A 12,245-nucleotide genomic window follows, 5' to 3' on the forward strand; every position below is an offset into this window, starting at 1 on the left:
CTGCTGCAGTTGGATTTATCAACAGGGAAAGACTCAAAGGGCCTGAAGTTTGAAATCCCTTCTCGGCATGAAGGATTTTTCCGCTCCCATTAGGATGTTCTGACAGGTTGTGGGGGAGAAGGAACCTCAGATCAGTCCTCGCCCTCCCCCCAGCCTCCTCTCTCCCCCACAGCTTCCCCTCTGCACACAAGCCTCTTCGGTTTCTGCTTTGCTGCTGCTACCCACCCTCTGGCTGAGTGTGACGGGAGCTCCCCTGCATGGTGACGCACAAGCAAGATGGCACAGTGCTCCCATGGTGGAAGTGCAACTGCCCACTTGGCCTGGCTCCACACTGTCCACTGCAGAGTAAACACAAGGAGCTGGGAGGGGGGAAAGGGCGTCTCCTTGCTGATCTCACTAGTTTCAGCCGTTCTAGAGGGGCACAAGGCACTAGCAGATAAGGCACCTCAGGGTGCAGATGGTGTCCAGTGGGCGGTGCCCTCACAGCCCCCTGCTGGGAGCTCACTGCCCCATGCCCCCCTTGGCATGCTTAAAGAGACACTTCTTCTTTGCCATCTCTTGTGTGCATCACTCCTCTCAAGGGAAAGAGCTGGAGGAAGCATCTTTAAATCTGGGCCCTAAGACTCTCGGCGCTGTCCCTTTGCACAGCCTGTCTCAGCCTTTGCATCCTTGTTTGTGCAGCTGCCTGGAGGTCAGCACAGCCCAGGATCTAAGCAATATACACACCCCAAGCCCCCACGCCAGCCTCTGACGCAGCCCTGGGGACAGAGTATCAGCGAGGCAGTCTGCCAAGAGCACAAGACACGGTTTGCTGGAATCACTCAGGAAGCGGAGCTGCCCCGCTTCAGTCCTGATAACCAGGATCCAGGAACTACCATTTGGCTGGCTGGTCACAGAGGACAGGGGAGCGACAGATCCCAGCCTAGCTTCCTCAAGGGGAGCCACCCCTCCCCCTCCCATCCCCAACGCAGAAGATGGGGGAGGAGGAGAAAGTTCTGCTGAGTCAAAGAAGAGTCGTGACTGCCTAATAGAGTCCAGGCCTGCGGTGACGCTGTTCCTTGGTGATCAAGGATCTCAGTGACCCCAGACACCCCATCCCAGAGATGGGAGATACTGGGGCTGTGGACACTCAGCGGTGTCTGCAGCAAGGAGAGGGCCCCCAAAGAACCCAGGGCTTCCTTTGCCAGTGGCTCAGGTGTGTGCAGCTGTTCGAGGAGGCTGAGACACAGGACTGTCTGGCAGGAACCCTCTGCCTTCCCCACTACCAAGCTTCACCCTATGCCCACCTTCCCCACTGAAAGACCCCCTGGGTGAGAGGCATCTCTGCCATGACATGGGAAGACACTCGCAACCACTGGTGCCTGTGACCCCGGCTGGGCTCTGGGCGTGAAGTCACAAGCTCACAGCCATGGCATCAGCGGCCCACGCTCGTGAGCTCACAATTCACGGCCCTGGCAGCAATGAGGGCCCGGAAGGAACTGCACCCAAGCAGGAGGCTGCCTGGGAGACAACCACTGCCATGACCCGCTCGGACGGGGGGTTGACAGAAGCAGGCAGGGCGGGTGCAGCAGGCAGTGCCGGAAGTCCCCACCCTCCTGTCAGCGTGGGCTTGTGGCAGGTCACTCAGGGCACTGACAGGGAGGTGGCAGGAAAGGAAAGGAGCACCGAAGCTGAAGAATTGGTGGAAGTGCTTGTTTACCCCTCCAAGCAGCTGCGCAAAGGGGCACGCCAGGCCAAGAGCTGGGCCACACACTGCACCACACAGACAAGGGGGGCTCAGAGACCACGCCCAGAGCCGTGCACACAGGCTGGCAGCAGCCTCCTGCTCCTGGCACCCCTCTCTCCAAGCCCAGCAGCAGCTGGGCACTGGCACTTGAGTTAACCAACAGAGGCCGGGCCCCACTGGCTGGGCCCCCCACATCCCCTGAGCCTCCTCCCACTCCAATATCTGTGACTGTCCTACAGTCTGAGCCCCCAGCACCCACCCTGCTCTGAAACCAGCCTGGCTCCCCATGCTGTGACCCCTGACTGGGATCCTGACCCCCATGAGCAGCTCATGGGAAGAGCCAAGGCAGCAGCAGCCAGGGAGGAGGGCCTAGAGGCTGGCACACAGGGAGGGCTGGGGTGGCAGCTGTGGGGGAGGGGATCTAGAACACCACACAGCTGCACATGGGGGGAAGAACAAGGTGGCAGCCACGTGCGAGGGGTGGTTTCCAGACTGCCAAGGAAACCGTCTCTGTTGCTCAGCACTGGCCCATGCCCTCAGTTGTCACAGTGATGCCATCTGTGTTTGCATCCGCTCAGGGGTGGGTTTCTCCTGTGAAAGGCAGTGCCAGCTGCACACACACGCTGGGGACCACGCACCAGCCATTGGGTGGTTCTAGGCCCCGGCTATGCCGCCCTCTAACCTCCAACCCACCGCACCAACCTCTGCCCTGCAGCAGCCAGCCTGCCTTGGCCAACCCCGCTTGCCCATGGGGCACTGCCGAGAGCCAGGGATTCCCCTCTGCTGGGACATGCACAGCAACCCCCACACACATCCCGCCAATGGAGAGAGACACCCGCAACCCCCCACCCCACAATGGAGACAGACACCTGCGTGTGCCCCCCACCAATGGAGCTAGACACCCGCAGGCCCCACCCCGCCAATGGAGACAGACACCCTGTCATAAACATACAAGTAAGGGTAGCATAAAATCCCTCCTGGACAGCTGTACTGAATCTTTACCTGTAAGGGGTGAAGAAGCTCAAATAACCTGGTTGGCACCTGACCAGAAAGACCAATAAGGAAAGAAGTTACTTTCAAAGGGGGGTGGGGGAGGTATTTGTTTGTGCTGTCTTTGTTTGTTCCCTCTCTGGACGGAGAGAGAAGCCAAGCAGGGACAACATCTCCTGAAAACATACCTGGAATAATCCATCTAAGAATTACAGAAATTGTAAGTGAGGCAAGGAAATGCATTAGGTTATCTTTTGTTTTAGCTTGTGAATTTTTCCCTATGCTAAGAGGTAGTTTTATTCCTGTTTTGTAACTGTGAAGCTGAGTCCACAGGGGAATCCTCTGTTTTAAATCTTTTTATTACCCTGTAAAGTTACCTTCCATCCTGAGTTTGTAGGTGTGATTTGTTTACTTTTTTCTTTGTAATAAAGTTCTTCTTTTAAGAATCTGATTGATTTTAGTGTCCTAAAGATAAAAGGTTTGGTCTGTGCTCACTTTGTTACTCAATTGGTTGGTATATTATTCTCAAGCCTCCCCAGGAAAGGGGGTGAAGGGGCTTGGGAGGATATTTTGGGGGAATAGGGACTCCAAGTGATCCTTTCCTGAATTTTTGTGTAAATCACTTGGTGGCGGCAGCAATACCCTCCAAGGACAAGGAAAGGAATTTGTGCCTTGGGGAAGTTTTAACGTAAACTGGTAGAATATAAGCTTAGGGGGTCTTTCATGCAGGTCCCCACATCTGTACCCCAGAGTTAAGAGTGGGGAGGGAACCCAGACACACCCACATGTGCCCCCCCACTAATGGAGACAGACACCCACACATGCCCCTCACCCATCAATGGAGACAAACAGACACGTGTGCCCATCATTCCAGTGCAGATGGACATACGCATTCCCACGCCCGCAGCTGCCGGGAGAAGATGTTTTCTAAGAGGTAAATGCAAGGACCCCTGACCAGCTCCTCTGAGCCTGGCTACCCTGGCTAGCTGCAGCCCTGGGATCCGAGTCTGAGCCCTGCAGGCAGGCAGAGATGCCAGCTCCCTGGGTCACAGAGCTGCCATGGAGCTGGCGTGAACCCAGCTTGGCTCATCACCTCCCTGAGCATTGCTGGGACCACACCACCCATCCGGAAGAGCCTGCCACAGGAAAAGCTCCAGCTAAGTCTGCTCTTGGCGTGAGGGCAAGGCCCATGGAATGCTACCCCCACCCCACCCGGGGCACCAATCCCAAGCGCCATCACCACCATGGGGACAACCCAAGGAGTTGGCAGATGTGATTGCAGAGCCATTGGCCATTATCTTTGAAAACTCATGGCGATTGGGGGAGGTCCCGGATGACTGGAAAAAGGCTAATGTAGTGTCCCTCTTTAAAAAAGGGAAGGAGGAGGATCCTGGGAACTACAGACCAGTCAGCCTCACCTCAGTCCCTGGAAAAATCATGGAGCAGGTCCTCAAGAAATCAATTTTGAAGCACTTAGAGGAGAGGAAAGTGATCAGGAACAGTCAGCATGGATTCACCAAGGGCAAGTCATGCCTGACTAACCTAATTGCCTTCTGTGACGAGATAACTGGCTCTGTGAATGAGGGGAAAGCAGTGGACGTGTTGTTCCTTGACTTTAGCAAAGCTTTTGACACCGTCTGCCACAGTATTCTTGCCAGAAAGTTAAAGAAGTATGGGCTGGATGAATGGACTATAAGGTGGATAGAAAGCTGGTTAGATTGTTGGGCTCAACGGGTAGTGATCAATGGCTCCATGTCTAGTTGGCAGCCGGTATCAAGCGGAGTCCCCCAAGGGTCGGTCCTCGGGCTGGTTTTGTTCAATATCTTCATTAATGATCTGGAGGATGGTGTGGATTGCTCCCTCAGCAAGTTTGCAGATGACACTAAAGTGGGAGGAGAGGTGGATATGCTGGAGGGTAGGGATAGGATACAGAGGGCCCTAGACAAATTAGAGGATTGGGCCAAAAGAAATCTGATGAGGTTCAACAAGGACAAGAGCTCAGAGAACTTCTCTGTCCCCACAGCTTACCCTGGCAGGGTGTGGTGCGAGAGGGCATTGCCACCTCTTTGGGGGAGCCCTTAGCATTCTCCCACCCCTCGCCAGTCCCCCATCTCAGCCTGCCCTACCTGGCCAGTACCTGGCAGAAGGCTGCCACTTGCTGTCTATGCCATGAAACTGAGACTCAGCACAGCTTCTGCTCTCTATACTCCCAGCTAGGGGCCCTAATGCTCCTCAGCCCTGCTCACTGGACCCAAGCCCTCCACTGTAGCCTCTCCAGGCTGTCCCAGCATGGTGCCTTGTCCATGGGGCTGGGCTCAGCAGTCACACGAGCAAGGGGTCTCCTTGCTGAGATGCCCAGTGGAGGGACAGAGTACAAAGGGCTGTCAATGGGCAGTGGGAGAGACCTACCCACAGCCAGCAGCAGTGCCAGCCAACTTCATGGCACCACTGCAGCTCCCAGCCTGCCCCCCACTGTCTATTTTGGGGCTCTTGCTATCCGTAACAAGTGGTTTACATGGCAAAGTGATGGCAGGGGGAGGGGTGACTGCCACAGTATTGACTCACCAAGGTGAGAGACCACAAAACCACAGTTACCGAAACACGCTTCACCACAGAACCACCGGGAACCCATCTCACCGGGCACTATGCCCCACAGCTGGTGGGAGTGCAGCCTGCCAGGTGCTATGCCACGGAGTCGGCCATCTAGGTGCTACATCCCAGAGCCGCAGAGAGCCGGGCACTATGCCCCACAGCTGGCAGAAGCCCGGCCCCCTGGCAATAAGTTCGTGCATCTCCCAGGCCCAGTAACGGGGGGCCTGTCCAGATCCCTGCATCACAGCATCCCAGCTGCAGCAGGGACCATGCAGCATCACTCCAGCCTCACGCACAGCCCCCTTCTGCAACCAGCACCTGGCTGCCCAGCACACACTCAGCACCCCAGCCCAGCCATCCTTCCCCTGTCCCATGAGGCTCTAAGCACCTTGCAAACAATGAATGGGGCCTCCTTGCCCCCACAAAGTGAAGTATGATTATGCCTGGGTTACAGAGGGGAAACTGAGGCACAGAGCCAGGCAGCAACTCACCAAGGCCACAGGGGAGGAGCATACCCCAGCTCTCTTAATCTAGCCACAGGACCATCTTCCTTCTTGGGCCTGCCCATATCTCTAGGGAAACCTCAAGCCCCACACATACCCTCTGGACCTACAGCACAGGAGCAGGGGGGCAGGTCAGGCAGCAGGGGGCACGCTCTCCCCCCCGCCCCCCCTCCCCCCTGCCTTGCTCGCTCCTGTGTCTCGACTGGGTCACTATAAAAAGCGAGAGGAAGAAGCCACCCGGCCCGAGGTGGGCGTCCAGCTGCGGGAAAGCCAGACACAGCGGGTTCGCAGGGCGGAGGTGGCTCTAAGTGCGCCATGGTACCTTTGTATCTGCCGTTCATTCTGGGGCGGCGGTGCAAGGGAGCAGCAGCTGCTGGTCCCTCTCTCACAGGAGGTTAAGCCATCTAGGGCTGCCTGCAGCAGCCAGCTCTGCTCCCTGTGCTCCTCAGCCGGCAGCCGGGCCCAGTCTCCTCCCACGCTTCCCCTGCCCAAGGCCTGACATCACTCATGGTTCCTGCTGCTCCCAAAGCGGTGAGTCAAACCCACGCCTCCAAAGGGAAGGGAGCGCCCCGCCAGCGCCGACCACACTGCCACCACGGCCGGGGGGCTAAGACAGGCACTGACGGTGCCTCCCAGCTCTCCACTGCTTGCTCCAGCCTCCTCCAGAGTGTACCCTTCAACCTGTCCCCCCAATTCCCCGCAGGATGCTGGGGCTCCGGGGAGAGCGCACACATCTGGGCACGGGCTCCCTGAACTATGTGGTTTCCCTTCCCCTTGTGCACGGCGCCGCCGTTTGGCGCCAAGCACGAGTGGGAAACAAGAGTGAAAGCAGTCCAACTCGTAGTGCAGGGCTATCTCAGGAGAAGGCCACTTCCCCATTCTTTCCCCAGCACCCCCAAATTCCTGCCGCCAGGGCACCAGCCTTCTGCCGTGGCAGCCAGGGCTGGAGTCTCTGTGAAAGGTACCATAGTTCTGCCCATCTCTGTTGAATGCCTTCCCAAGGATCTCAAAGCACTGAGCCTCACACCGTGGCTGGGGAGGGAAGCCGTGAGCACGAGCCTGGTTATATTGGCCTGGAAAGCAAGGCACGGGCGCAAGGGACTTGCCCAAGATCAGATGGGGAGCCAGTGCCAGAGAGCTCAGGCCTGTGACTCCCAGGAACTGGCACTGACCAATGGACACAAACACCCCACCTGTGGCACGCGCTGTGTCAGCGGGGCTGGAACGTGCCATGGGGCCGTGTGCAATGGCAGCTGGGAAAGCCATGCTTTCGGGCCCCTGTGCCAGTACCGCCCTGCCTGGTTCCGACAGCCTCCTGGGGACCGTGCTCCATCCTATGGCATATGCAGCAGCTTGAGGCTAGATGCCTGGGTCCCCCACACAATGGGCTGCACAGTCTGGGTCACCTTAGAAACACTACCAACCCCAGCAGTGAGATACAGCTCCTCCATGGGGCAGAGCAAGACCCTCCTGCCAGGCCAGCCCTGTGTGGGGAGGTCCGGACCACAGCATGCAGCTGTGTCGACTCCAGCAGCACCCCTGGCAGGGCTCCATGGGCCAGCACCTGGCACCTTGGGGGATGAGGCCCACAGACACAGACTTTTCAGCCAGCATGATTACAGATGCCCCTGGGGCTGAGTGCGCACAGAGCAGGGGAGCAGGTCTCCTCAGCACAGTCTGTCCTGAAGCCAGCCAGGAGGGGCCGGACAGGCCTCCAGGACAAAGGAAAGGAGAGATCCTGGATGCTTCATCACTCCTGTGCCAAAAAGACAGAGCCCTTGTAAGCACTGAGTGGGTTTGACATGAGCAGCGCAGAGCTGGGGGGGGGAGGTATGCTTTCTTTGCCAGCCTTCCACAATCATGAGAAATAGCCTCCCTCTGTTCTGCAGCCAGAGGGGCTACAGGGATAGGGCAGGAAGGGGTTAATGGGTAATCCAGTCCTCAAAGAGTTAATGCACCTAGCATTGCAGGGCTAACCTGGAGAACCCTCCTCTGCAGGCACAGGGAAGATGCGGCGTGTGCAGAAGATAATTAACCCTAGCGGGGGGACACCCAGGTCAGAGCCTGCCTCCCCTCCCGTTTTGGTCCACGAAGCACCCAGAGACAGTAACCTGGGCCCCCCACCCAGGCCTGGGCTGCGGCCCTGCTCCTGCTCTTTACAGTGGAGTTTTCCATCCATCCCTGCTGGTTTTTCACTGTCTCCAGTCTGTGTCTTGCCTTTCTCTGGGCTCGTCACGATGGCACCGAGCACCTCACCCACTAAGGAAGCAGCCTGCATGACACCCCATGCAGTGCCCTGGTATCTAACCACACTGCCACCATACACATGGGAGAAAGGAGGTCTCGTTACAGATCCAGCGCCCCCGCCCCTTTAACCCAACATCCGTGCACAGCTCCCAAGACTGGATGAGCATCCCTGGTGTGGCTGCAGGATTTCTTAAGGCGGCCTGGCAGAGTGCAGCCTGGGAGCTCTCATGCACTGACCGAAAGGGGCAGGGGACTGGATCTTTATACAGGTTCCTTCTTCCACCTGCTCCTAAGGCCCGAGAGGTAGACAGGAGTTAACAGAAAAACTACAGTGTTAGCAATAGTTGGACTTAAATGCAGCCAAATGCTCACTCAACTTCCCATCTGATCTCTCAGGATCACTAACTCTCCAGTCAACGGACCATTTCCGGGGCAGTGCATGCAGAACACGCTTTCTTCTCACACAGGCCATCAAGCTCTGGACTGCCTAGAAACAAGGGAAGAGCACAGTCCAGCTCTCCCCTTTGCAGGTCACTTTAAATCCCAGGCTGGACACTGGCAAAAGGATGGCACTCCACATCTCCACGCCCCCAGCAAGTCTGCAAAGGGAGTCAGCAAGCTGCTTCCTTGTCTGCATTTCATGAACAGCCTCTCCAGTGCCAGGGAACATTCCTGGGCTACAACTGCTGGACTTTCTGCAACTTCAATGGGACCCTTTCCTCGAGGAGCTGAGCGGGGCGTGGAAGTGAACTGGGCTTTCGGGGTGCTCCTGATGGCAGGAGGGGAGGGAGGGGAGGGGAGTGGCAGTGACTGAGCCCATCACACATTATGTAGGGCTCAGGGAGAGTGGTTAGTGTCCTGGCCCTGCAGCGGGATGGAGGAGGGGGAGAGAGTGGCTCGACATAGGTGCCGGGAGGCTCACTGGAAGCTCCACTATACAGACAGCCTGACTCAAGCAATCCGTGGAGCAGGCTCTCAAGTAACACTGCACAGGGTCCCAAAGCCTCCAAGCCTGTCCACAGACCTCCTGGCTCTCCCTGGAGACAGGCAGGGGTTTTGATAGCCACATCCCAGAGAGGTAAACAGAGGCCACAGGCACCAACTTCTACTGGCGCTGGTGGGTGCTCGACCCCCTCTGCCCCCGGCCATGCCCTGCCCCGACTCCACCCCTGCCCCTGCCCCTGCCTCCATTCCAACCCCTTCCCCAAAGTCCCTGCCCCAACTCCGCACCCTCCCTGCCCCTATTCTGACTCCTTCCCCATATTACAGCCCCGGCCCTGCCTCCTCCCCTGAATATGCTACATTCCCGCTCCTCCCCGGTCCCTCCCGGAGCTTGCTACAGCTGTTTGGTGGCAGCAAGCGCTGGGAGGTTGGCGGAGGAGCAGGGACGCGGCGCGCTCAAGGGAGGAGGCGGAGGTGGAGGAGCAGGTGAGGTGGGGTGGGGCGGGGAGCTTGACTGCTGGTGGGTGCAGAGCACCCACTAATTTTTCCCTGTGGGTGCTCCAACCCCAGAGTACCCACAGAATTGGCGCCTATGACAGAGGCACAGACAGCGTGGGCTAGTGAGCAGGGCACTGATCTAGGACTCAGGAGTCCTGCATTGTATTCCCAGCTCTGCTGCTGACCGGCGGGGTGACCATGGGAGAGTGCCTGCCCCTCTCTGTGCTGGTTGCCCTCCACCGTGTGTCTGGCTTGTCCATTGAGATGGGCAGCCACTGTCAATGCATCCGGGAAATTCCTGGCTCAGTGCGGCGCTGCTCTCACGTGGGAAGTGTAGCCATCACCCCTAATACCAAGTAATGATGACAGGAGTTAAGTGACTTGCCCAAAGTGTCACAGGAAGTCAGTGGCAAAGGCAGGGACAAAATCCAGGCATCCTGACACTCATTCCCTATTGACTGAGGGCAATCCCTGGTCTATCTGCCAGTCAGAGAGCGCAGAGTTGTGCCCTGCAATGTAGCCAAGAGCTTTATCCATCAGCCTCAATGTCACAAGCAAGAGGGCTTGCACCCAGGGGGCTCCCCCACACTCTCCTAACTCTCCCTGCTAGGAAACATAGCTACTCAGCTTCCATTTCACCCCTGGCACTGCCTGACTCTGTTCCTCTCCCTCAGTGTTTCACACCCTTCAGAGCAGCACATGCCCATCCATCATTACACCAAGCCAGCAGGCTCTCTGCTCCCCAGATGGCCCTTCCCTCCCACCCCTTCGGTGCTGCTGCTGTTTTCCGAGTACTCCCATGGGCTGGTCTCTTGCAGATACCGACAGCCGAGGCCCTGGCCGGATCTCCCTGAAGGCCAGCCCTTCTGTGCCTGGCAAGGTGACTGAGGCTGCATGCCTGGGGATAGCCATCCTCTCACACTGGGTACTCACAGCTCAGCTGCTGCTCACTAGCACCCCAGGAACTTTCCAAATAGCCCTGGAACGTGGGGCTTCCTGGGGGCACGGAGAGGGGTGGGCAGGAGAACACTGAGCTTTCTGCCCTAGCCTGTGCAGCCCCTCCTGACTCACAGTGGGCAGGGGAGGACCAAAGGCCCGTTAGCCATTAGTGCGCATTGCTACACCACCCCCAGCCAGCGGCTAATGCCATCGCTGGGCAAGGCCCCTGTGACGCATGCCTAGAAAGGGTTAAACAGCCTGCAAAATGAATAACCCACAGAAGACATGTGCGGAGATGATGTTTTTGTTTTTGTGTATTTACATATGTATGAGTAGAGTGGACAATGTAATCAACAGTCCCTGTCTATGCTGTATTCTGATAATTCAGGTCAAAAGAACTCATGTAAAAGAATTGTAAACACGGGCCATCTAGTATTCATCTCTCTCTGAAATGTACTGTGAGTAGTGGAGGAACAAGCAAATGGCCTTATGGTAATTCCTATAGCTAAGTACCAATGATGGACCTCCTTCAAAGTCAGCCTAATTACCTTTTGTTCCCTGAGGAATTCCAACTTGTCAAAAGACATGAAATTGTATAAAAGATCCTTCTGTCCTGATTCTGTCATCTCAGATCTGCTTAGACTTCATCAGGGGTAGTTTGAATCGCAAGACTGAGGTCCCAGTTATGCTGGTATGCCTTGAATAGGAGATTTGGACATTGGACTATGATCTATGAACTGAATTCTAACGGAACTCTTTGCAACTACAAAGCTCACCATCTCTGCTGTGAATCTGAACCTCAATGAATTGAACTCATGTCTGTATGTATATTGGGCTTTTAACCATACTCTCTCTTGATTTTTAATAAATTTTCGTTTAGTTAAGAAGAATTGCTAGAATTGTATTTGGGTAAGATCTGAAATGTTTGTTAACTTGGGAGGCAATGTGTCCGATCCTTCGGGATTGGTAGTACCTGTTCTTTTATATGATGAAATAAGATTTACAAAAATTGTCATCATATTTGACGTGGGTACCTGGATGGAGGCCTGAGGCTGGATCAGTTTAAGGGAACTGTGTTGTTTGGATTTCTGAGTAACCAGAAAGGTAATAAAGAAGCTGTTTTATGCTCACCTGGTGAATCTAAGTACATCTCTACCCTGATGTAACACGAATTCGGCTAAAATGCGGTAAGCAGCGCTCTGTGGGGCGGGGCTGCGCACTCTGGCAGATCAGCGCATCAGCATGTCTGGCTCCGACACGCTGCTCTGAGCGGCGTGTTAGGGGTGCCGGGCCAGGGCCGAGGGTTTGGATAAGGGACAGAGGGTCTCGGGGGGGGGGGGTTGGATGCTTCGGAGGTTCTGGGGGCAGGGCGGTTAGGGGATGGGGAACGGGGGCATTGGATAGGGCGTGGCAGTCCTGGGGGGCCTGTCAGGGGGCAGGGGTGTGGATAGGGGTCGGGGCAGTCAGGGGACAGGGGGGTTGGGTAGGGGGTGGGGTCCTGGGGGTGATCTCTGGAGGGGGCAGTCAGGGGAGAAGGAGCAGGGGGGCTTAGATAGGGGTGGGTCTCTGGAGGGGGTAGTCAAGGGACAAGGAGTGGCGGGGTTGGAGGTTCTGAGGGGTCAGTCAGGGGGTGGGAAGTGACTGTTAATAACGGAATGCTTGAGGCCAAAGCAAGTTCGAGATAACGCGGTTTCACCTATAACGCGGTAAGATTTTTTGGCTCCCGAGGACCACATTATATCAGGGTAGAGGTGTATTGGAATATCCACCAGCTTTTGGGGTTTGGCTGCCCCATTCTTTGCAGTTCA

General features: G+C 56.5%; 1 protein-coding gene across 19 annotated transcripts in view; it reads right to left on the reverse strand.

The window, feature by feature from the left end:
- RIPOR1 (RHO family interacting cell polarization regulator 1) overlaps positions 1 to 12,245 on the reverse strand; it is a 160,197-nt gene that overhangs the window by 47,615 nt on the left and 100,337 nt on the right. Inside the window, exon 1 of one of the 19 annotated variants that reach the window (XM_043495288.1) lies at positions 7,566 to 7,570. The exons of 15 other annotated variants lie outside the window; for them this stretch is intronic. Coding sequence is in view for 2 of the 4 variants with exons in the window: in XM_043495282.1 (XP_043351217.1) it covers positions 6,134 to 6,152 (19 nt within the window). In the remaining 2 variants the exon portion in view is untranslated. Of the gene's footprint in view, positions 1 to 6,133; positions 6,293 to 7,565; positions 7,571 to 12,245 lie in introns of those variants that run through there. 3 more of the 19 variants (XM_043495282.1, XM_043495286.1, XM_043495280.1) reach the window with 3 other exon arrangements.

The sequence above is a fragment of the Dermochelys coriacea genome, chromosome 12 (assembly GCF_009764565.3).
Source record: "Dermochelys coriacea isolate rDerCor1 chromosome 12, rDerCor1.pri.v4, whole genome shotgun sequence".
In the NCBI taxonomy this organism is placed as follows: Eukaryota; Metazoa; Chordata; order Testudines; family Dermochelyidae; genus Dermochelys; species Dermochelys coriacea.